Genomic DNA, 21,621 nt, shown 5'->3' with positions numbered 1-21,621 from the left:
CACAGTGATGGCCCCAGCCAGCAATGTTAAGGCTTGACTCCTCAGGCCAGAGTCCTCTGTGTGCTGGTACACCCTGAACAGATTCAGTCTTGGCTTGTGACTGGTTCTTATTCACTGTCACAGTAGAAATAATAAGCACTAATGTCAGTTATATCTAATTGTTCTGCTTCAATATCTTCCTAGCTAGATTGGAACTGCAGGTGCTTGATTTTTATACCAGTAACCCTCTTCAGATAATGGAGAAGGACAAATTATGTCAGGAAAGGGAAATTAACTGGGAATGTGATTGAAGAGATGACAGCTCAAAGAGTAAATGTGGTAAAGCATGAAAGGGGAATTTGGAAAGGGCAACTTTCCAAGGGACAGTTTGCTTTGTTGAGACTTGTACAACAGCTTTCAATTGTTGGTGGCACTTGGGCCTCACTGCCTTGGCATTGCTATCCAGCAGACATGGAGCAGGGACAGAAGCCTGTTCCTGGAGTATAAATGACAAGCAGACAGGTTGGTGTATGACAGATGTCTCTGCATTACCACTTCTTTCTGTGCCTGCAGCAGCAAGATGGAACTTGTGGATGACAATGCTGTTATCCGAGCAAGAGGATTGCCATGGCAGTCATCTGACCAGGACATAGCGAGGTTCTTCAAAGGTCTAAATATTGCCAAGTTAGTAGTGAAGAATTTACTTGTACCTTTGTGGCTCTTCAGCTGCATAGGTCATGGAGTTTCATCTCTTGATTTAAATCTTGCAGAGGAGGTGCTGCACTCTGTCTCAATGCCCAAGGTAGGAGGAATGGGGAGGCTCTTGTGAGGTTCGTGAGTGAAGAGCACAGAGATCTAGCACTACAAAGGCACAAGCATCACATGGGGAACCGATACATAGAGGTGGGTGACATGGTGGGCTTTGACATCCTCTTCTTGAAATGAATGCAAATTACATGCCAATCACATGTTCCTTTTTTTTCCCTTTAGGTATACAAGGCAACAGGTGAAGACTTCCTTAAAATTGCAGGAGGTAATTTTTAGGGGATGAAAAGGGATGCTTTGTTCCATCAGCATCTCTAACTTTTGGCTGCAAAAGGCTCCTGTTGAATGTGGCCCCTTTTCCTGTCTTTGAACAAGAAGTTGGCTGGTGTATTGATTATTATGTATCTTGCTAGCAGCAGTCCAAGATGATCCATGATTTATCTGTCTGCCTCTCTTCCACATTCTTGCCACTTTCAAGCAGCCTGTCAATCCGGATTTGATTGGGCAAAGTGATCTTGTATATGAACTTAATTTGTTAGGTCATCTTCATGATAGTGGGAATCTAAATGCTATTGATTGCTGAAAAAATGAAACCAGAGTAGTTTTTCAAAACAATATAACTGCTGTTGCTATGGAGGCATGCATGTAAGAACAAACAGATATCACAGTGTAAATGCAAGGGATTTACGGAACTGACTTTCTTCAAATCAAATCTTTGCCTCAGACTTAATGGGGAGGATTTGGGGGAAATACTTATTTAAGGGGAATCTTGAAATATTTGCTGATAATTGAGAGGCTGCAAAATTTGCACTTCAAACTCTCTCTTAATCTCTTTTTCTTCCCCTTTGTCTGCAAGCATACAAAATTTGAATTAAGAGCAAATAAGCTGTTTTATCTGCAATAATACTTTAAGTTCCTCTTTGCTTCCTGACTGAGATTTGGGCTGAGGTTTGTAAGTGGCTAACTGGAAATCTGAGCTTGAGGCTTCAGAGTGGGAGATGCTGTTAAGCTGTCACCTCCATAGCTAACTGATAGGTTTGGAAGGAAAGACAGGGAAAGACATTGCGCAGTGACATTCCTGAAGAATGGTGTGTCTGGTACAACCAAACTCTGCAGAATAAGAGAGCTGTAATGAAAGGACTGTATTAAGATATTAATTTGCTTAGCAACTACCTTTGAATAAGGTTGTGTTATTAGCATCACTGGTCTTTTGAAGGTACTGAAAGTAGAATTGTTAGGCTTTGACAGTTCTGTTGAGGTAGGATGAAATCCCTGAGCTGTTTTCAACCTGCCCTTCCAGCTTTCTTTCCCAGGACAATGATCTGGGGACTTGGTTGCCATATAGTATGGCTCCAGATCATGCCAGAGGTATTCCACAGTTAGACAAGGGGAACAATAGCACAGGTCCCGCTCACACAAGAGATTGACAGATTGTGCTTTCCTTGAGCTTTGAATGTTGCAAGTACTCCCTATTTTTCCTTTGAATAAAGATCAATCTCTTCTAAATGATGGGGTAACATGATTTTTATATACTAGACTGAAGTGCTTCTGTACTTTTTCTTGTTAAAGGTACTTCCAATGAGGTTGCACAGTTCTTGTCAAAAGAAAACCAAGTGATTGTCAGGATGCGAGGTCTTCCTTTCAATGTAACAACAGAAGAAGTGCTGACTTTCTTTGGCCAGCACTGCCCTGTAACAGGAGGAAAGGAGGGAGTCCTGTTTGTCACTTACCCTGACAGCAGGCCAACAGGAGATGCCTTTGTCTTGTTTGCTTGTGAGGAATATGCACAAAATGCACTGAAAAAGCACAAGGATTTGCTGGGGAAAAGGTACATTGAACTCTTCCGGAGCACTGCAGCAGAAGTTCAGCAGGTGGGTGCAAACCTTTCAAATGTTGGCTTTTTGTAGTCTAAACTTCTATGCTGGCAGTAGAGGAAGCAAATAATGCTGGGCCTTGACTTGAAAGCTTCTTTTACCTTTTCTCACTCTTGACTCTTGCTGGAATGAGTATTGTCTGAATTTCTGTGGAGACTTTGTTTCCTTTAAATGTAAGATCTTATGGTATAGGGATGTTCTCAATCATATACAAACCTTTGGGATTTTGGCTTCCAATAGCTTTGTAAAATGTAGATGTGGGTCTTGTGCTTTACACTATATATTCTGAATTTGACTAAGTCCAATGATTATCTATTCAGGAGTGTTTAGCAACAAATCTTGAGCTAAAAGGTTTATCTTTGGTCAGTGACACAAAAAAGCAAAGCCTTTTGATATAGTGGTCCTCTCCAGTGTAATGTATCTGAAGAATTCTACAAATTGTCTTTAAGGGCAGATCTCTGCCATCTTCTGCAGATGCACAGGCTACCTGGCAGAGGGTGGTAGGAGTTTCAAAGTGATGAGTCTGGATTAACAGGGCTTGGTGGACTATTAATTGCAGCTAAGCTGTCAGGGAAAGGGAGGAGAGCTGAGTGGACTGTTTAAGTCTCCAAAAATATTTGCAGAGCTTCAGTAGAGGTAGATACCTTTTAGCGTCATGCTGAGAAGTTATCTGTGATGCAAATTGTAGCCGTGTCATTGCATCCAAGAAATTATGCAGTTCTGTTCTCCCTAATATGTAGAGATTTCAGTGTTTTGTTTAAAAGATTACATTAGTGATTAGAAGGCAGAGCCACAGTGCTCACTTGTCATTGCATTTTTCTCAAGTACTCTCATGTGTTTTTGTGTAGTAAAACCTTCTGATGGCTGTATAACTGCAAATAAATATTAATCTTGCTCAGAGAGAGTTCAGGAGTAGTGATTGAATATTCAGGCAACTTTTCACCAGACAGGGTTTTTTTTCTGTTAAAATTAACAAGAAATCTCAAAGTGTAAATGTCATGGGTACTGTGACTTGGTAATACTCCTAATGTTTCTTGAATGGACTATGGCAGGCACAGTTAGGGATGTGAAATGCGCTTCTAGTTCCCAAACTCTCCTAAAGGTTTGGAGATGAGATATTTTTGGGTAGAAGTGTCATTGTGACTCTGTAGATGGTAGAATGTTTTAGGATAGTTGCACAATAAAAATACTGTAGATATACAGGTTTCATGTTCTAAGATCTCTATTGAGACTTGCATTATCCCAAAACAAAACTGTTTTTAAAGAAAAAAAGAACCAATTTTTTTTTAGAACAATAGCATGACTATTTATCATAGAACAACTATAGAAGTCTGCTAGATTCTGAGCTTAAATCATAACACAGTGCTTAGAAATCAGATATTTTGCAGTTAATATTTCTCTCTAGCTTATTTGTATCTTAAAATACCGCCCAGAGTGAAAACAGGTGGCATTGGAGTTGTATTTACTCCTTCTAGATTGAAGAATGAGTGAGGAGGCTTCTGTAATCTGTTCTTGTTTTGCACAGGTGCTGAACAGGTACTCTTCCACACCTCTCATTCCTCTCCCAACACCTCCAATTCTTCCAGTATTACCTCAGCAATTTGTGCCTCCCACTAACATCAGAGACTGCATACGTTTGCGTGGGCTTCCCTATGCTGCTACTATAGAGGACATTCTGGACTTCCTGGGAGAGTTTTCTACAGATATTCGGACCCATGGAGTTCACATGGTTCTAAATCACCAGGTTGGTAGGCACCATGTTTCTACCCACTCTGCCAAATGCTTGTATCTGTGAATACAGTCCTGATGATGATGTTCATAGGGAAGCACCTTTGGGATTAGCAGTAATTGTACTAATGTGCCTCCTGCTCTCCTCTTAAAGTGTGCTGGCAGCAGATGACTTGAGCCCTGCTGTGCAGACTGCTGCATTTGCTGTAGTGTTTTCTTTCACTGAGACCCATGTGCTGAAAGCTGAGCCTGTGTTGGAGGGGTTGGTGCTCCTGGAATAGCAGCCATGATCCTGAGCTGTGGGAGGCTTGAAGTGAAGAGTCTTGCTCAACAGTGTGCATGATTCCTCTTGTACCTGGTGAGAAGTGCCATCAAAACACAAGTGTGGGCAATGTTAGCTCTCAAAGGAGTGGTTTGTCCCTGCCTTGCTGAACAATGTGCTACAAGTATATTTGAGGACAAATGTGACTGCAGTCTTCTAGAGACAGGAATTCCCATGTCAAAAGTCAGAAGGTTTCCTGTGTTCTTGCTTTCTTTAAACAGTCACAGCTTAGCACCAAGATTAATGGCTCATTGATGTGTATAAAGTGTCACATCTTTGCCATTGTTTTATGGAAGCAGTTTCTATGAAAACCTTTTAGACAAAGGATTGTGCGTTCTTGTGATCTTTATCTTTCTATTCTTGTGACTTCAGGGGGAGGAATCCTTTAACTCCATGGAGATGCTCTGAGTGGTTCAATGGAACAAGCTGATTAAAAAACTTTATAAAAATTATAGAGTTTTCTAAAATTGTCTTAGCTTAGGCTGAATGTCAACCAAAACTAAAAAATACTTCCTGGTCCCAAGTAGGACTTCTGTGTTTCAGGAATATGGGGATGGAGAAGGGACTGTAGTTATTTCAGTACTTGTCTATCTAAAGACATTCCTGTGTCTGTGGAAACTTGACCTAGACAAGGCTAAAAATCTAATGAATGTGTAGTGCTGGGAGAGACTAAGAAAAGTGCAAATACTAAAGCAAAAGTAATGATTTACAGTAGTATCAGCCCTTGACAGCACTAATGAAAGAACCTGGATAAGGAAATTGGTGTATGCATATAACCCTAAGGGCTGTCTGCTACTCTTGCTCTGCCCAAAGCTATCAGACTTTTTTTTTCTCCCCAAATACTGCTTTTGCCTGACTACTAGGTTTTTATCGTCCTCAAAGTTCCCAGGTTTCAATCCTCTAATCATAAACGACTGTGTAAAGGATGCTAACAATGTTGTTGTCCCCTCCAAAACGAGAAGGACTGGCCCAGAGCTTGAGTTGGAGCCAGCTTCAGATTTCTCTCTAGCTTTGGCTGCTTCAAATCAGCAGCTGCATGTGGCTAAAATAACTCCTCCCAGTGGTGTATCCCACTCATTTACACATACAAAGATGTTTTTTTTTTCCTCTGTGCAAGCTCATAGTAAATGTTGGGCTAGTTAGTACTCTACTAAAGCATCCCAGCCCATGCTGGTCTTCCGAAAATAAAATTTAAAACAAATTGTTTAGCAATGCGCACTTTTATAATGAATATTAAAAATCACAGGTAATAAATGGGGACTAGATCTTCCAATTCTGCATTCATAGTAAATTTGCAAGAGCAGGTCTCAAAGCACCAAAGTACTACTGAATTACAGTCTCTCCCATAGGTGTCTTTTTTTTTAGATATAGATGTAACAAGTTACAATGTAGCATAATCAAAACAGGTGAATAAATACAATCAAGTTATCACAAGTGGGAAAAACTTTAGAGAGGAGAGCTTAAACATGCTGGTGAGTACTCAGGATGACTGGCTGTACTTGACTTTGGAGATGAATATATTTATGACTGAAGAGACTTATAACAGCACAAATTATTGCTATTCTGCTCCTTCATGGAACCTACAGAAACATTTCTTTTTTGTCTGCCTTGTTTGTAGGGACGTCCATCAGGAGATGCTTTCATTCAGATGAAATCTGCAGATCGAGCCTTCCTGGCTGCACAGAAGTGTCATAAGAAGACTATGAAGGACAGATATGTTGAAGTCTTTCAATGTTCTGCTGAAGAGATGAACTTTGTATTAATGGGGGGCACTTTAAATCGAAATGGCTTGTCCCCGCCACCATGTAAGTTACCATGTAAGTTTTGCTGGGGTCTTGCCACTCTGCTCTACACTGTGTGTGGGTAGGTACTGGAGCTGCTTTGCTGACTCTTGTCCTGGTTCTTGGGTAGTATTATGAGATGGGGGTGTTAAAATAAGGTCTTCTGTCTTAAATCATCACCAGCTTGCAATCATTGTTTTTCCCTTTGGTTATAAATTATTATGACTGAAGAACTACTTTTGCTTTTCCAGTGGCAAATTTTCCCTTCCCTCCTTGAAACTTTAATTGGTTGGGGTGAGTGATGATTCTGAAAAGTAATTTCTAAGCCCTACCTAGACCTTAAAGAATAGTTTTGTATTTTAATTGATCTGTACTTTTTTTTTTTGTCATGGTGAGTATGTCAAGTAAGAGACCTTCCCTTTTCAGTTCCAAAACTTGAGAAACCATAGGTAATGCTCCCCTTTGAGACTTAATAATATGTTCTGCTTGTTGAGCTGCAATTGACTGAACTCTTCCTTTGCTTTTTACTGTTCATATGAAATGGAGGTTGGCTTTGTGGGAGTGAAATACATGTGGCTTCTGCCTCAGAGAATTGCAAAATCTGTATTTCCTTTTAAATTTTGACTCTCAGACCTACTAGGGTGAACACTGACTTCTATGCAAACTTTTGGGGAAAATATTTGAGGAGCTTAAGGGCTAACTTGCTAAGCACCTGTGCCACATAAATCTGAGCCTATGGGAAAAATAATACTTTGTTTCCAAAGTCGTAAATGGCAAGGTAGTCAAGTAGTAGCTTTTTCGGTGTCTCTCTATGTAAGTGTATTTTTTAGGTTGTAGATCTTTTCAGAAAAGTCCTCTACATGCTAGTCAGAGCTGCTAATGCAGCTGCCAACTTCCTTTGGGGTGGTTTTTTTGAGTGCAAGTAGACCTTCAGCTAATCCTTGGGAGAGGGTTTTTTTTCTTTCAACAAAAGTATCTTGAGTAGGGGTCAGCAGTAGATAGTCCTGTATGTGAAGGCTGTTCCAGATGGGTTGGAACCTGACAGCTTCTAGGACAGGTTCTTGGGCAGAGTCACAAACTTTTGGAAACACACTGGTCAGTGTTCCCATTTCCAATTACAAATGCCTGTGATGTATTCCTCAGATAAGGCCTTTTGGCCCTGTCATTCCTCATTTTACAATACAGTGAGATGCTGGCTGTAACTCTGAATAGTAAAATTAAAGGCTTACTTTATCTAAAGCTTTATGTTCAGTTCTGTGGAAATAGGGAGGAGAAGCATTAAGCAAAGGAGGAGGGTGAACTCTCATCAGTGAGAATTCATTTAGGGCCTAACATCTTGCTGAAACAGCACAAAGTACACTTTTGGTTTTTGGTTGGGTTTTTTTTTTTCATTTAGTGCTAACACTTCAAGCTGCAAAGCCATGGCTTTTCTCACTCTGCTGTTGATTTAATTAAGGCATTAGCAGTACCAGGATGAAAGTCTTCTCTGTTTTGTTGAATGTTAAACAGATCTTTGTCACAGACACTTACTTCTTACTGTGCAGAAGTCTTGTAGGTTTTGAATGCAGACTTCATTAAAATATGAGCCTAGAAAAGCAAAACTGACCTATGTTTTAGAAAGGGACCCTATTTCCCAGAGCAAGAGGTGATTTTTTTGTGTATTTTTGACTTTTCCATAGGCTGGATGCTAAGTGTAACACCCTGTAGTCGCACTTGCATTGGTGGCTCACATTTCTTTTCTGTGGTGAACAAGCATGAGAAGGTTCCTGATGTCCTGTGGAGTTGTGTGTGTCTGTATTAGCTCTGGAATTTCAGAGGTCCTAATCTATTTCCATTTGCTCCCTGTAGGCCTTTCACCCCCTGCCTACTCCTTTCCGGCTCCTGCTGCAGTTGTGCCAACAGAAGCTGCTCTGTATCAGCCGTCCATGCTTCTGAACCCACGAACACTCCAGCCCTCCACAGCCTACTACCCTGCTGGGGCTCAGCTCTTCATGAACTACACAGCTTATTACCCCAGGTAAAGCAGAAGAGAACCCAAGCAGCAGCACAGAAGTCTTTTTTTTTTTTTTTTTTTTAATTGTCCCTAGCAAATGCACAAAACTCACAAAAGAACATTGTCTGCTCTACTAAGGACTTGTGATGCCACAAACAGCTTGTTGGTATCTTGTTCAGGGAAACAATTTCAGGATAACTAGGGATTTTCCAAGTTTTAGGGTATTGCAGGTAGCAATGTTTGGAGGACAGGGGGGCTGGTTAGTGTATTTGTTTGTTTTAACCTAGTACACACATTTAAGTGGTATATTTTTTGGTTTTGTTTCACCTAACATTCCTCTCAAACTTACCTGTTTATTTTTTTAAGCCCTCAGTGGGAATTGACATGTGCAGTACTCTTTCCCATGTCCATAAAGAAGACCTTGGCCCCTCTTTAGAATGGGTGGACTGGGGTCTGCCTTAGCAACTTCTAAAATACTGCCTCTTTGTGTTTGTAACAAAATAACTTTTGACCTTTATGATGAAAACTGTTTACTTCTATGACTACATGTTGTATTGAATGCACATGTGAGGCATATAGAGGCATGTGTTCTTCCTGTCCTTCCAACATCAACACCTCTCACAAAGGGCTTTTGATTCTTTTGGATGTATTAGCTACCTGCTACAGAACAAATTCTCTGGATACCTGTTGCCCTCTGCAGTCATGAGGCCTTGGAAGGAGCCATGTTCCCTTTAAGCCATAAACCATTTCTCTGTTAGGAAATCTGCTGAACAACTCAAGTTTTTTATCTCTGCAGCAGGGACCAAATAGCTACTTAGGAAGCTGTTAAGCAATATGAGCACTTCAATACCTGTGAGATAACAAAGGTTTTCTTACTACTTTACCTATATGTCTGTGAAATGACTGTTGTGGTTTTTTATTAAAATGTTTCTTTCACTCATGAGTTAGTTTCTATAATGCCTTCAATATCTGTCTTATGGTTATGATATTACCAAACTCAGCCTTGTTGATGTAAGATTAAGAAAAATAAAATTCCAAACTTGCACTGGCAATATAAAATAAGGTTCTCAATAACAGTTCTATATTTCATGAAAACACAATAGCAGTAATAGTCTGTGGTCACTGACTCACTTCTTAAGATGAGAATAGACTGACCACTGCAAGCTAAATGTCAGGCCCTAGTGATTTCTCACTGAGGGAGTTCCCACATGAGTCTCATCACTGGCTGCTTAGGCTGTGGGCATGGATGTTGGTCACAGACCCATCAATCCCAAGCCCCAAAATATCCTTTTTATATTCTTGTCTAACTGGCAGTTGTTCACTGTTTTTCACTGTTTTTAGGAAACCATTATCACACAAGTTCACTGCCAATTACAAATACTGCCCTTTTAAAGAAAATAAGGAAAAATTTCTGGACTCAAGTTGGCTTCTTTGTTGTGAGATTCAGTGTTTAGGTATTGCTTTTCTATCCAGAATGTTTGATCTACAGACAATTTGTATATACTCCAATAGATGTAGTGATTCTTTGAAGAGGATGTTTTTGACTTGTTTTTTTTTGGGGTTTAGCTTTGTTTTGGTTTGGGGTTTTTTTGTTTGTTTCTCTTTTTTGTTTTTTGTTCTTCTTTAATACTTACTCCTTTCAGGCAAGTTCCTGTGCTTCTTTCAGAGTGCAATAAATAGAGTCCATTTGAAGTAGCAGTCAGAACTCTCCTAAATGTAGCTTTCTGGTTCTGAAGTTTAAGTCAAAAATTAAGTATGTGCAGCAGGAAAGAATGGGGTATCCTCTGTACTAAGTGTTCCATTTAAAAGCACATCCAGGAAAAGTAATATAGAGCTGGTAGGTAATGATCAGACAATGGTTCATAAATCTAACTGGTGAATATTTATTGAAATAAGGAAACTTCTTTGAGCTGCTGCCAAAAGCTTCTACAACTTGTCTTTTACAAGGTCAAGTTGCTTTATAGTGGTCCAACTCCATTTTCTGCACAGAAATCAACTTAAATGGTGGAAAGGTAGGAGATATTTGTTTGGTTTTCAGTACCTATCAGATATCCTGAAACTCTCAGACATGTCTTAATGCTCTTACAACTTTAGGGATGAAACCAGTGGTGTAAAGAAATGGATGCCTTCTAAGCTATTAAAATAGCTTTAGTGAGCTCCTAATGAATAGGAGGGAGAGCAAGTTATTCAGGATCTGTCAGTCTTTGATATCACTGTTCAGCTTGTAATTATATCTGGCAACATGTTCTGACAGCAAATCAGTGGTCTTGCTCTCTGCCTAGTCTCAAGTTTTTAAGAAAGAACAATAGGATTCATGGGAAGAGGGGGAGTTTTCCTTTATCTAATCCTAGGTGTACTAGGTGCTCTAGGTACATTGGAAATAACTGCACTACTTGGCAACTGCTGACACATTCTATAGAAACTTTTACTGTATACAAACTTGAAAGCTATTGCTACAGGGTAAACAGTTTTAAAACAAAGTTGAATCTTATTGTATTTATTAAGTTCTGATGCCATTTTTATCACTTTTAAGCAGTGCCTTCAAAGCCTCAAAAGTATCTGTCAAAATCCATACATGTAGTAATACATTTGTTTTTTCCTTTTTAAGAAAGTATTTTAAATAGCATAGTGGAAAGAGGAGATTCTTAATTGTATGATTCATAGCCAAAACATGATATGGAAACTGAAACGTGGTGTAGGTTCAAACAAACTGGATAAATTCCATGGCAGGAAATTCATTGTGAGTTAGTGAATACACAGAAACCACACCTGGCTCAAAAAGTCCTTGAACTCCAAATAAGTGGAAGAGCGTTCTTGTGTTCTGACCCCTATGGTAAATTCTTGTGCTGTTGAACCAAGGTGGGTAGGTAAATCTGTTTGTTCACACCTTTGTGGGATTTGTCTTGAGAGATACAGGTACTGCTCAAGAGGGTGGGTCTGTTCCACTGTGTTTGTCTAATAGTGGTTAAGCTGGAGTTATCTCTCTGTTGGACCAGTGTGTACAGTTCTCTCCAGTGGAGTGGTTTGAGTTAAAAGGCCTTTTTATGTGATAAAGGTATGATTCTGACACTTGCTGCACAGGGAAATACAGGGTAATGTCTTAGTGTTCTCATGTCTGCTTATGTCCCTTCCTGCTCTGGATAAGGTATGGGTTTTCTCATTATACCTTGTAGGAGCATGCACATTATAACCTTGTAGAAGTATATACATATGCAACATACATATAGCACTGATATTTATGTATGCATACATGCAGATGTATGTGTAAAAGTAAAATGAGCAATCTGAGCAATAATCAAGGTTAGAAAAAAGTCTTACTTGTTCTCTGTGATGAATCAGATTCTCCATAATGATCATCATGGGAAACAAGTGAGGCTTTTCTAACCTTGGTTATTGCTCAAATTCTTATTGAAGCACAATTAAGTTGCAGGGAATTCAAAACTGGCAAACCTAGGAACAAGTGGGTGATACTGTTCAGAGCTGCTGCCAGCAGCTTTGTTTACATATGTCTGTGTCTGGCTAACCAGCATCACTTGACAGAACTGGGTTAGGAAACAACCATATGTGTATTTAGCCTGGGAGCTCTGTCACAGATGGAGAACAGCAGCAGCCAGAAACAAAACCTCTTTTAGTTGTACTCACAGCATCACATCAACACTCTGGGCCACATCTCTTAAACTCTTGTGATTTTGTTTTTATTATTATTTTTATGCTAAGTATGTCAGCTTTGATTGCATGAAATCACATCTGCAGTGATGGACTCACTGGATATAACAGCTTATTTGTGGCTTTATTTGCTGTCCCATAAATGGAGTTCAAATGTTTTAAATTAAGTGTCTGAATTTGGGACTCTTCATTACCTGTCCTTGTTCTGTTGAGCTCGTCTCCATCATGAATTTGTCAAAATAACCTTAACTCTTTAGTTAATGTCACAAATTTGTCACCAGAATGATTGTTTGGAGGGGACACTTAATTACTCACTTTCAAAATAAATGTAGCTTGCCTAGGATTAGAACAGCAGGGATGCCTTTAACTACTACCATATTTCACTGGAGGAGGAGTGCATTAGCTGGGAAGACTAATTGTTGCATGCCTCCATAGGCTGTCATTATCCCTTCATTTGTAGGTTTTAATTAGTAAAACTGCCATGGTGGGTGAAAGCAGCAGAACAGTAATGCTCTGATCAACAGCTATCTGGATATCAGGACAGCAAAATTATTTAAATTAAACCAAACCAAACAAACCCCACCTTTCTTCAAGGCTGGTACATCTGTTAAAATGTTGTTGCTGGTAGCAGTGTCCAAGTTTTTACTCAGCCCACCACAGAAAATGCTGCCATGGAGACTGGTGGGGACTTCTTCCTTTTGTTTCCTTAATATTGTCAATGACTTGATTTTCAGGTACCACCTCTTACTGTCATCTTCTGACTGTTCCTGTGTTAACTAGGGAAACAACTGGATTTTTATGAGGGATTAATTGTTACAGCAGCATTGTGCAAGCTTGCTGCAGAGATCAGTATGAGTACAGTTTTTCCTTTTGTCTATTTACAACACAGTTCAATGGTGGGAGAGAAGATCTGCCTGTTGTGCCTGAAGGCATTTGTGTCATCCACGCAGGTGGCTTTTTAAAACACTTGCAATGATCTCAGGTTATTCATGGCACCAAGGTACCTTGCTGGGTGCTTCACTTTACTCAGAGGCAGCCTTAACAGGGGTGTGTTGGAAGTCCCAGCACTACCCAGGGCAGACTGTTGCAGTCTTCTGTGGCAGAGCTTCTGGATCCATTCCCCCTGCTTATTGCTGTCATGCTACATGGCCTTATCCAGCTGGGCAGCAGGTTGTCTGGTTAAATGTGGGGAAGGTATCTGTATTGAAGGAGCTTTGTTTCCAGGGATAGGTGAAAGGAGGGTTTTTTGAAGGAGGATATTTCCAAGGATAGAGCTGGGTTGATCTTGGAATAAGACTCCTTGGACCTGAAAGTTTTTTGGGTTTTAATTTTAAAAAAGTCTGCCTTGTTGAGTATACCATCTGTAATATTCCTCCATGATTATATAGTCACAGGGATCTAAATGTTTGTTTGATTTACAGGTGACCTGATGGTTTTGTGTTCCTACTTCTACTGTTTGTCAAGTTATGCAGCCTTTCTTTAAATGTGGATAAACATTCCAATGTTGGAACAGGCTGTGTAAATACTTTTGCTAGTAACACATCTTGTAAGTTTTTGTGAACAAAGTAGCATGTTAAAACTTTCAACTTTGGTGATTATACCAAAAAATTTACTATTAACTTTTGTATGAACCACTTCTAAAAAAGCTTTATACTGAAGCTGCATTTCCTCATGGGCTGTTTTCCAGTAGTGAACACTATAGACATTATGCTGTAAGCTTGTGTATGTGTGCACATTATAATCATGTCCCATACCTGCCTAAGGAGTGCTTGAAAATCCCTACCTGTTTCTGAAATGATCTGCTCTTTACTGAAGTCTGGGATCATCTGTCAAATTTTGAGTTTTTTCTGAAGGCTACTTGGTAATGTGTGTCCTTTACTTTTCCTGTTCCTCCTGCTGGCTTCAGTCAGAGGATCTCACTTTGAGGTGCTGCAGAGGTGCTCTGCGTCTGCTGAGCTTCCTAGGCCTCAAAAAGAGGGGAAATAACTTAATCTTGAAACACTAATGGATGAGTCTGACAAGTTCTCTTTCACTGCTAGTGCTCCTCTGAGTATTAGAGTAAGGGTTATGAAATAAGACTAACTTGCAATCAGGACCTGCTTTACATTCCTGAAATTAATAGAAGCTACTAATCAGTAGCTTGATGAAAGGATATTGTCAGTATCTGTCACAAAGCAGGCAACTGTTAATATACTTCACAAACAAAAAACTTTGAGGACTACAGATAAAAAAAGTCAAAGGAAAAATAGGGATAGAAAATCTGCAGGGAGAGAGCTGAAACCTCTAGATGGTGTCTATGCACATATTTGTTCCTATGTGCAAATAGCGCTGGGTATGTTTGTGGTTCTCTTGATGGACCTGCAAGATACTTGGCAGAGATCTGAAAAGCTGCTTGGTTATGTATGCTGACTGCTCCCAACTCACGCCCACTTGTAATATAAACAGCTTCCTTCTGGATATTGGTATCTGTTAACCAAATGTATAATGGAAAAACTTGTTAGGAAATCAGGAGAGACCATGAACCTCAATGTTTCTGCATAATAGTTTAGTGATGAATATTTGGGGTCCCTTGAGCTATATAAATGCTGCTTGAATGCCAATGTCAACCTTTAGAACATGTGAAAACTTGTTCTTGCATCTAAAACTGATTTCTGAAATTAATTGTTTTATTTTGAGGTTCTTTGGAGAATCCAACAATCTCAGAAATACTGATTGGAAAAAATCCAATCTGCCTGTTGATGAGATTCAAGAAGAGGGATCAGTTCATAAGGAAAAAAGGTTTGCATTGGGAAACACTTCAGTTCATATTTGATTTCAAGAACTAAAGGATATAAAAAGAGTTCAAGCTCTTGCACTGCATCATTATATAGTGATATACACCTACTAAGAACAACTGTAGAAATTCTGTCTGGCCTGATGTAAAACATGCAAGTATTTGTTCCTGAGGCTTGTTTGATTAGAGAATATAGACTGGAATACTTGTCTTGTATGCCTGCCTAGGCACTTTTCAATGTTTTCATGTGTCTTCTATTGACTTCTTTTCCATCTGGAGACATGACCACTCTAAGTCACTTGCTGCTGCTCCTCTGGGAGGTTGTCACCCCTCAGACTGGGTGAACATAGAATGGGCTGGGAACAGTCCATATGTTATCTTCTTTTAGGGAGTCAGAACAGGTAGCACCCTTAGCCTTTGAGAAAGGTTATGAAAGGCCTGAAAAAGAATATCAAAGTTTCCAACATCTACAGATTGAATATTTTGGGCATAATAAAAGATTTTTCTTTATTACTCCTGTATAAATTATATTATTGCAGCATTAATATTGCTTTAAAACAAGACAAGCCTGTCCCTTTGTGGCACTAGCCTTTAAAATCTGGCAGTTGCCATTGACCACAAAAGATGCTGTGTCTCAACAGTCCATGAAAGATAAGTAATTGGAGGCAAATGCTGCCTTGCTGGCAGCTGTGGGGAGCTCCATCCCCAGATGTATTTGGCAGATACTGACCTGGAGCTTGCATCCAAACTGTGGATGGGCATATCTGCCATGGATTCATATCCTTACTCTATAGCTACATTAAAAAAAAAAGGTTGAAGACAGCATGTGATGGCTATAAGTTCTAAAGCTGAATGGTGCAGTGGTGGGGAAGACTTATATTGGGCTTCATTAGTGTCATGAGCTGACTCTTGGGTATTATGTTTGAGAATCTGAGTAGTACAAAGGTGTATTGACTGTTTTTTAGGGATTTGTATTACTACTAGTATAACAGAAAAGGCATACAGGAAATTATTAGTGAGAGGTGTTGTGACAAGTTTGCATGAAGATGGTTCTCTAGAGCATAAAGTCTTACCTTCCAACAGCTGTCTTTTCTGATAATAGGCTCCAAATTGACAAAAATGATTACAAGTGTTGTCCTTGCCACCAGGCTATCTCTGCTATCTAGTGGAACCACCAGTGAAGATGTTGTCACAAAGGTGCCCAGAGCACAGTTGTGGGGATAAACAAGTATCATAAGCAGTTCCTGTGGAAAAAGGAAAAGCAGCTTTCTTTCTAGGCATGGACAGCTGTTCCCTGTAGAAGCAGCAGTGTTAAACCTCAGTCAGTTTCATTCACTTCCTGAAACACCTTGAAGAGGTTTCTCTGCAGGGAGGCTATAAACATCTATATATTATGTCCAGGAATGGCTTGGCTGCTGGATTTATTTGCTACTTGTTGTGATGAAACTCTTCCATACTCTGCTGCATAAAGATGACTGGGGCCTTTGCAGATAATGGGAACTCAGTGAGGTCAAGACTGCAAACCAGTGAGGACATATGCTTGGGGGCAAATGTGCCTACTGGACTTGGAAGCTACAGAGGCACTCAAGAAGCTGAGCTTCAATTTAGGGAGGTGCAGTATAGGCTAGGACTCTCTATAGGACTCATGTGGAGGGAGGAGGACTCCACAAAGCATCTTATGCCAGTAGCCTTTGGGCTAAACTTAGTCTTCATGAACACTAGTTTAGCTAAGGATTGAAACACTAATGTAAGGACACAAAGGGAAGACTGATAGAGCCCAGTAGAATTTTTTTCATTATATTTTCATAGTCTTGGGCTGGGAGCACAGAAGTGGAGGTCATCTGAGAGCTATCTCTCTAGTGTGGTTTGGAGAGGTTATTCCAGGTCTAAGGAACAGCATTGAAATAGCAATGGAAATGGTTAGGTGCTTGATGCCATGCTCAGGAGATAAAGGAAAATTATTGAGGTAGCTTTGAGCAAGTATGGGCTCTTGGAGGAGTGAGTTCTTAATTTTTTTTTTACTTTCACCAAATTCTTGAGTAAATAGGAGAAGCCAGTGACATCCTTCAGTATTAGCACAACTTTAGGGGTGAGTGGTCTATGCAAATCTATTTAGTAGTGAGCCTGTTAACTTTTCCTTCAGAGATTTTGGGCATGTGTGACTGTGCAGGAGATGTTTGTCTCCAGTCTCCAAGGACACTGTCTTGAGGTCAGACAGTTGGGGCTGCCAGAGTCTGGGAACAGTGGTCTTCAACAAGATCCTGTGTGTACAAATGTGTTGTTGTTAGGGAAAGCTGGTTACCCCAGTGTTGTTTCTGTTGTTGAATTGCACTTAATGCCATGGTGGTGAGAGCATTATGAATGTCTGATTCTGCAGCCTGAACTTCAATATCTGCCCAGCACTTTAAGAAAGGCTACGGTTGCACAGCTAGCTGCTGGCTCTCTTCTGCACTAGTTTGGCTTCTGATTGCTTCTATCTCAACTTGTGTTTGTAGTATGCAGCAGAGGATGGACTTGTACACACAAATGATGCGGCCAGGACAGTGTCCAAAGAATGGATTTGCATTTAAAGGCCCCAGCAGTTAGACTTCCTTAGTGAAGGTAAGGATAACAAACCCCAGGAGATAGGGCTTGTGGGTATCATAGTGTTTTATTCAGATAACCACCATACTCAACATAATTTGCTGCCCTGAGAAGGTGGCTACACTTTGCTGTGTCCAGAATGTCACACTACAATATGTAAAACCCTATGAAAGCCATAATTTAAAGGATTTTAACTACTCCAGTCATCTTAAGGGCTGCTGCTCTGTATGTTTCCCAGGGCTTCAAATGCACACTACTTTAAGCTTTAGTAGCAGTACTGAGAGCCTGCAGGAAGCTTCTCAGAGCCAGTTTTCTCTGTGGAGCAAAGTGTGGAGATGATGTGTCTCTCCTAGCAATGCACTAAATGAGGTGTTGGTTAGACAGAATAAGCCACTTTCTTAGGTAACTACAGAATCTAATATCTAAGCTTCACACTGATGTAAAATTGCAGCAATGAAGTAGATTGTATAATAGCAGCTACTCTCTTGCTTTTGTGAGCTTTCTGATCAGGCTGCTTCAGCCTTTCAAGTTTGGATTACTTGATCTTCTGTATAGGAACAAAGGGTGAAGTCACCCAGAAAGCATTTGTGCAGAAAAATGCAAGTTGAACTGCAAGGCTCATAGTCTTAGAGGAAGATCTAGAAATGTATTAGCAAAAAATGCTTCTGTAATCTCTAGTCTTTGAAAAAAATATGTAGTTAACAAAGTTATTAGATTTTTTTTACCCCCCTTTCTTTCCTCTATTCCTTTTTTCAGCTTTCCATCTGAAAAATAGCAAAAAAACTGTCTGTTTTTTCTAATTCTTCTGCTTTTGACACAGACATCTTAGCCCAGGGTATAATCTACTTCTGGTCAAAAGCTTTACCTGCAACATCACCTCACTGTCATCTGCTCCAAGTGTGCTACTCTTGCATGTGTCTAAGTGACCATCTCAGCTTGTTGTCTAACAAGCTGGCCTTTGGCTGGATTGATGAAGCTAAATCCTGTCCCTGCACTGACAGAGCCATAATTAGCTGCTTAGTGGACTCCTGGCCTAAACTGTGCTACATCACTTCCCATCCATTTATTGTGTTGCCATCCAGTGACTAGATCAGGAAGCTTCCTGATCCAGCTGGAAAAACTCATGGGGTTTGTGTTTGTTTTCAGCCAGTGTACAGCTTAGCAGTGCTAGTTGCCTGTGTTGGCCCAGAGACCGGAAAGTGGCTCAAACAGGCTCTGAGACATAGGAATGGCATTGCCATGTTAGACTTGATTTTAAAGCTTCACCTCCAAAGGTGAAAGGTCATGTAATAGTGAATTAATTCAGGTATACTCTTATTGAAGCACTCTTAACTTCAGTAGAAAATGTCGTTAAAACTGTGTGTGCGCAAGGTGAAAGCAAAAGCTTTTGGTTCTTCTGGAAAGATCTTTAATTTAGGAAATCAAGAAATTAATATTTGCTTTTATCGTGGTGTTCAGTGACCTGCACAACTCTTTCATGCAGATCCTTCTACCCTTTCTGATGTTTTGAACAAACACAGCAAGCCTAGATGGAGATTTTGATTGTTTCCAGCTTTTCTGCTTCTCAAGCCAGTTGTGCTCAAGAGAAAAACCACCAGAACTCTGGAAGTGACCAAATTGATCTGTTACTGTTTTAAAGTTCATGCACAATTTTCAGACATGCACACACAGACCACTAAGCCCTTCCCTGAGAGCACAGGTGCTGAAATTGTGCAGATCCTTGAGGGTTTCTGCTTGGTAAAGTATTAAGCTGCTCTTAACACAAAAATTGTTCAGCCTGAACCTACAAAGTCTGATCTCTTTTGTTCTTTGAAATAGCAAAAAAGTCTTTTTTACATAATTTTGCACACAGTTTAAAATAGTTCTTTGTAATTCAAGTGTTTTTCAACCTCTAATTTTTGCATTTGACATTTTAATAAAAAAAATCTTTTGTCTTGTATATATTTGTCTAATCTCTGCAAAAGAAGTCACTGTAAACTTTATATGCAGGCATATTTTACACAGTGCAGAAATAATTAGGAATGTAAAATGGATTATCTAAGAAAAAAGCTGCTGTAACTTTGTAAAAATGTGTGGGATGTTAAATGCTTTGTCTCTGATTCTTATCTTGTAGGCTTTTTCTATGCACTGAAGTATTTAAATTTTAAAAGGCTTACAGGAGTAGGCATTTTCAACTTTGATCACACTTCGTACTCAGAAAATGAAAAATGCAGTTAGCCTCTCTCCTGTGCTCCTACTTTCATATTTCCACTTCATGTTCTCCCCACCCTTCTTGGTGTCTGACTGTCTTCTATGCAAGAAAAGTAATGTGAGCTGTAGTTAAGACCCAGTGCCTTGTCTGCTCTAAGAGAGGGTCAGTCAGAGCTGGTAGTTTGAGCTCTCAGGACTATACCAGTAACCCAGCACCACAGCTCTTACTCTTACCAGAGAAATCAGATGCTATGCATGCTCCTAAATAACTGCTGTCCTTTAGCAGCCCTGGCTCTCCCTGCCTGCCCTGGGACTGGGCTTCAGGCACAGGGGTAGATCACTGCACCTTTCCATGGCAATTAAAATCCTCATTTGTGGTGAAGAAAGGGGGAAGGAAACCCTGAAACAGAGATGTATGAGGCTAAATTTGGATTGGTTCTTTGGCACGTTCAAAATAAACATTGCAGAACTGAGGAATACAGACACTTTAGGTAGGTGGTGCTGTAGGAGTTTTTTAGTGACCATGAACCCAGATCCACAATAGTGCCTTGGTATCACTGAAAGTAAGTACAAGGGAAGAAAGAACAAAAGAGGGTGGTGGGGTGACAAAGTAGAAAAAGTCTTCCAGACAACGAAAGTGATAGTCTCATTTCTAGTGTCTAATTCAAAAAAAACTCAATGTTTCCTCCTTTAGTTCTTCCTTGATTTTTGCCCTTCTCTTTCCTTGGTGCAACCCTCCCCTGCTCACTCCAGCCACAGTAATATAGATTTACATTTTATCCTGGAAAACTTCATACTGTTACAGTCTGAAGTATTTGACAGGGCCTTTTTTTAAAATCACTGTTTGTAAACATGACTACATTGAACATGATTAATTGATGCAAGATACTCTTCAATAGTATTTTCAACTTTTCCTTCTGAGAAAATAGTTCTGCCTTTATGTAGCACAATTACAAATTAGTAGTTATGCATAAGGAAAATTAGCCTATATAAGCCACTAGGGAAGTGATGGGGAAATAGAATTTTTGCCTATTAACTGTGCAGGAATATCTCAAGTGTGCAAATAGAGACAGACAATGAGGAGATGGGAAGCAGTAGGCTGGAAGATGTTTGGAAATATAAATCACAAACTGAATGCAAAAATAATGAAATGCTTTTGCAAAAGCAAACTTCATGTTGGGTTGCACAAATGGGCTTCTTGTTTGGGATGTCTTTGTATTTTTCCAAGTGTTCTCTACAGGGTAATCATAAAACTTCAGCAAAAACTTATAACCAACAATTTGCTCAAAAACTGCAGAGTGAAGAGAAGCAATGTGAAAACAGCTCCCCCAGGCCTGCTGAAGGCATTAGCATTACTTATTTGGGTGAAAGGAGGCTGGGGACAGGCATAAGAACAGTATATTAAAATTGTGGCTACAAAGAAAGAAGGACCAAATTCTTCCCGTTGTGCATGGGACAAAGTGAGGGATGGAGTTAGAGGCAGGGATTAAGGGTTCAGAACACACCTCCTCCTACCAGCAGTGGCTAAATACTGATCTGAACAGCCTGGACAGGCTCTGCAGTCTCCACCCTGGTAATCTTTTGGGACTGGTTGGCCAAGCACTTATCAAAACTGGCACTGGTATAACTGGTCCCACTGTCAGGCGCAGATGTGGACAAGATGTCCTCTTCAGATGTTCATCTGTGTGATGATACTGCTTTTTTCTTAGGACCCTGACCTCAGATATTGTAAAGTTACCTGTACATCTTAGCTCCCAACTCAGATTGTATATATTTTGCTATTTTTCACAAGCTCTCTCGTGTTTTGGTATTTTTGTATTCTGTATTTTCAGAACTGAATTCTTTATATTCCTTTTCAATATGTCTCTGTTGAAATTCATTACAACATTAAATATAATTTAACCTAAAGCTGAATAGAATATTATTTCCCTGTTATAATGTATGTATGGTTTAGAAAACAAACTAGA

The 21,621-nt window shown here is 39.8% G+C and overlaps 1 protein-coding gene across 3 annotated transcripts in view; it reads left to right on the top strand.

The window, feature by feature from the left end:
* Positions 1–19,624, top strand: part of ESRP1 (epithelial splicing regulatory protein 1) — a 32,557-nt gene extending 12,933 nt beyond the window's left edge. The window contains exons 7-15 of one of the 3 annotated variants that reach the window (XM_059484406.1): positions 553–663; positions 750–882; positions 970–1,012; positions 2,314–2,615; positions 4,144–4,362; positions 6,287–6,473; positions 8,298–8,466; positions 17,377–17,482; positions 18,948–19,624. In XM_059484406.1, coding sequence (XP_059340389.1) covers positions 553–663; positions 750–882; positions 970–1,012; positions 2,314–2,615; positions 4,144–4,362; positions 6,287–6,473; positions 8,298–8,466; positions 17,377–17,467 — 1,255 coding nt within the window. In that variant the 3' untranslated portion in view covers positions 17,468–17,482; positions 18,948–19,624. Of the gene's footprint in view, positions 1–552; positions 664–749; positions 883–969; positions 1,013–2,313; positions 2,616–4,143; positions 4,363–6,286; positions 6,486–8,297; positions 8,467–17,376; positions 17,483–18,947 lie in introns of all 3 variants that reach the window. The other 2 variants (XM_059484399.1, XM_059484415.1) reach the window with 2 other exon arrangements.
* The last annotated feature ends 1,997 nt before the right edge of the window (positions 19,625–21,621 follow it).

Source organism: Ammospiza nelsoni, chromosome 1 (genome assembly GCF_027579445.1).
Source record: "Ammospiza nelsoni isolate bAmmNel1 chromosome 1, bAmmNel1.pri, whole genome shotgun sequence".
In the NCBI taxonomy this organism is placed as follows: domain Eukaryota; kingdom Metazoa; phylum Chordata; class Aves; order Passeriformes; family Passerellidae; genus Ammospiza; species Ammospiza nelsoni.
This window is presented reverse-complemented; position numbering and strand designations above follow the sequence as displayed.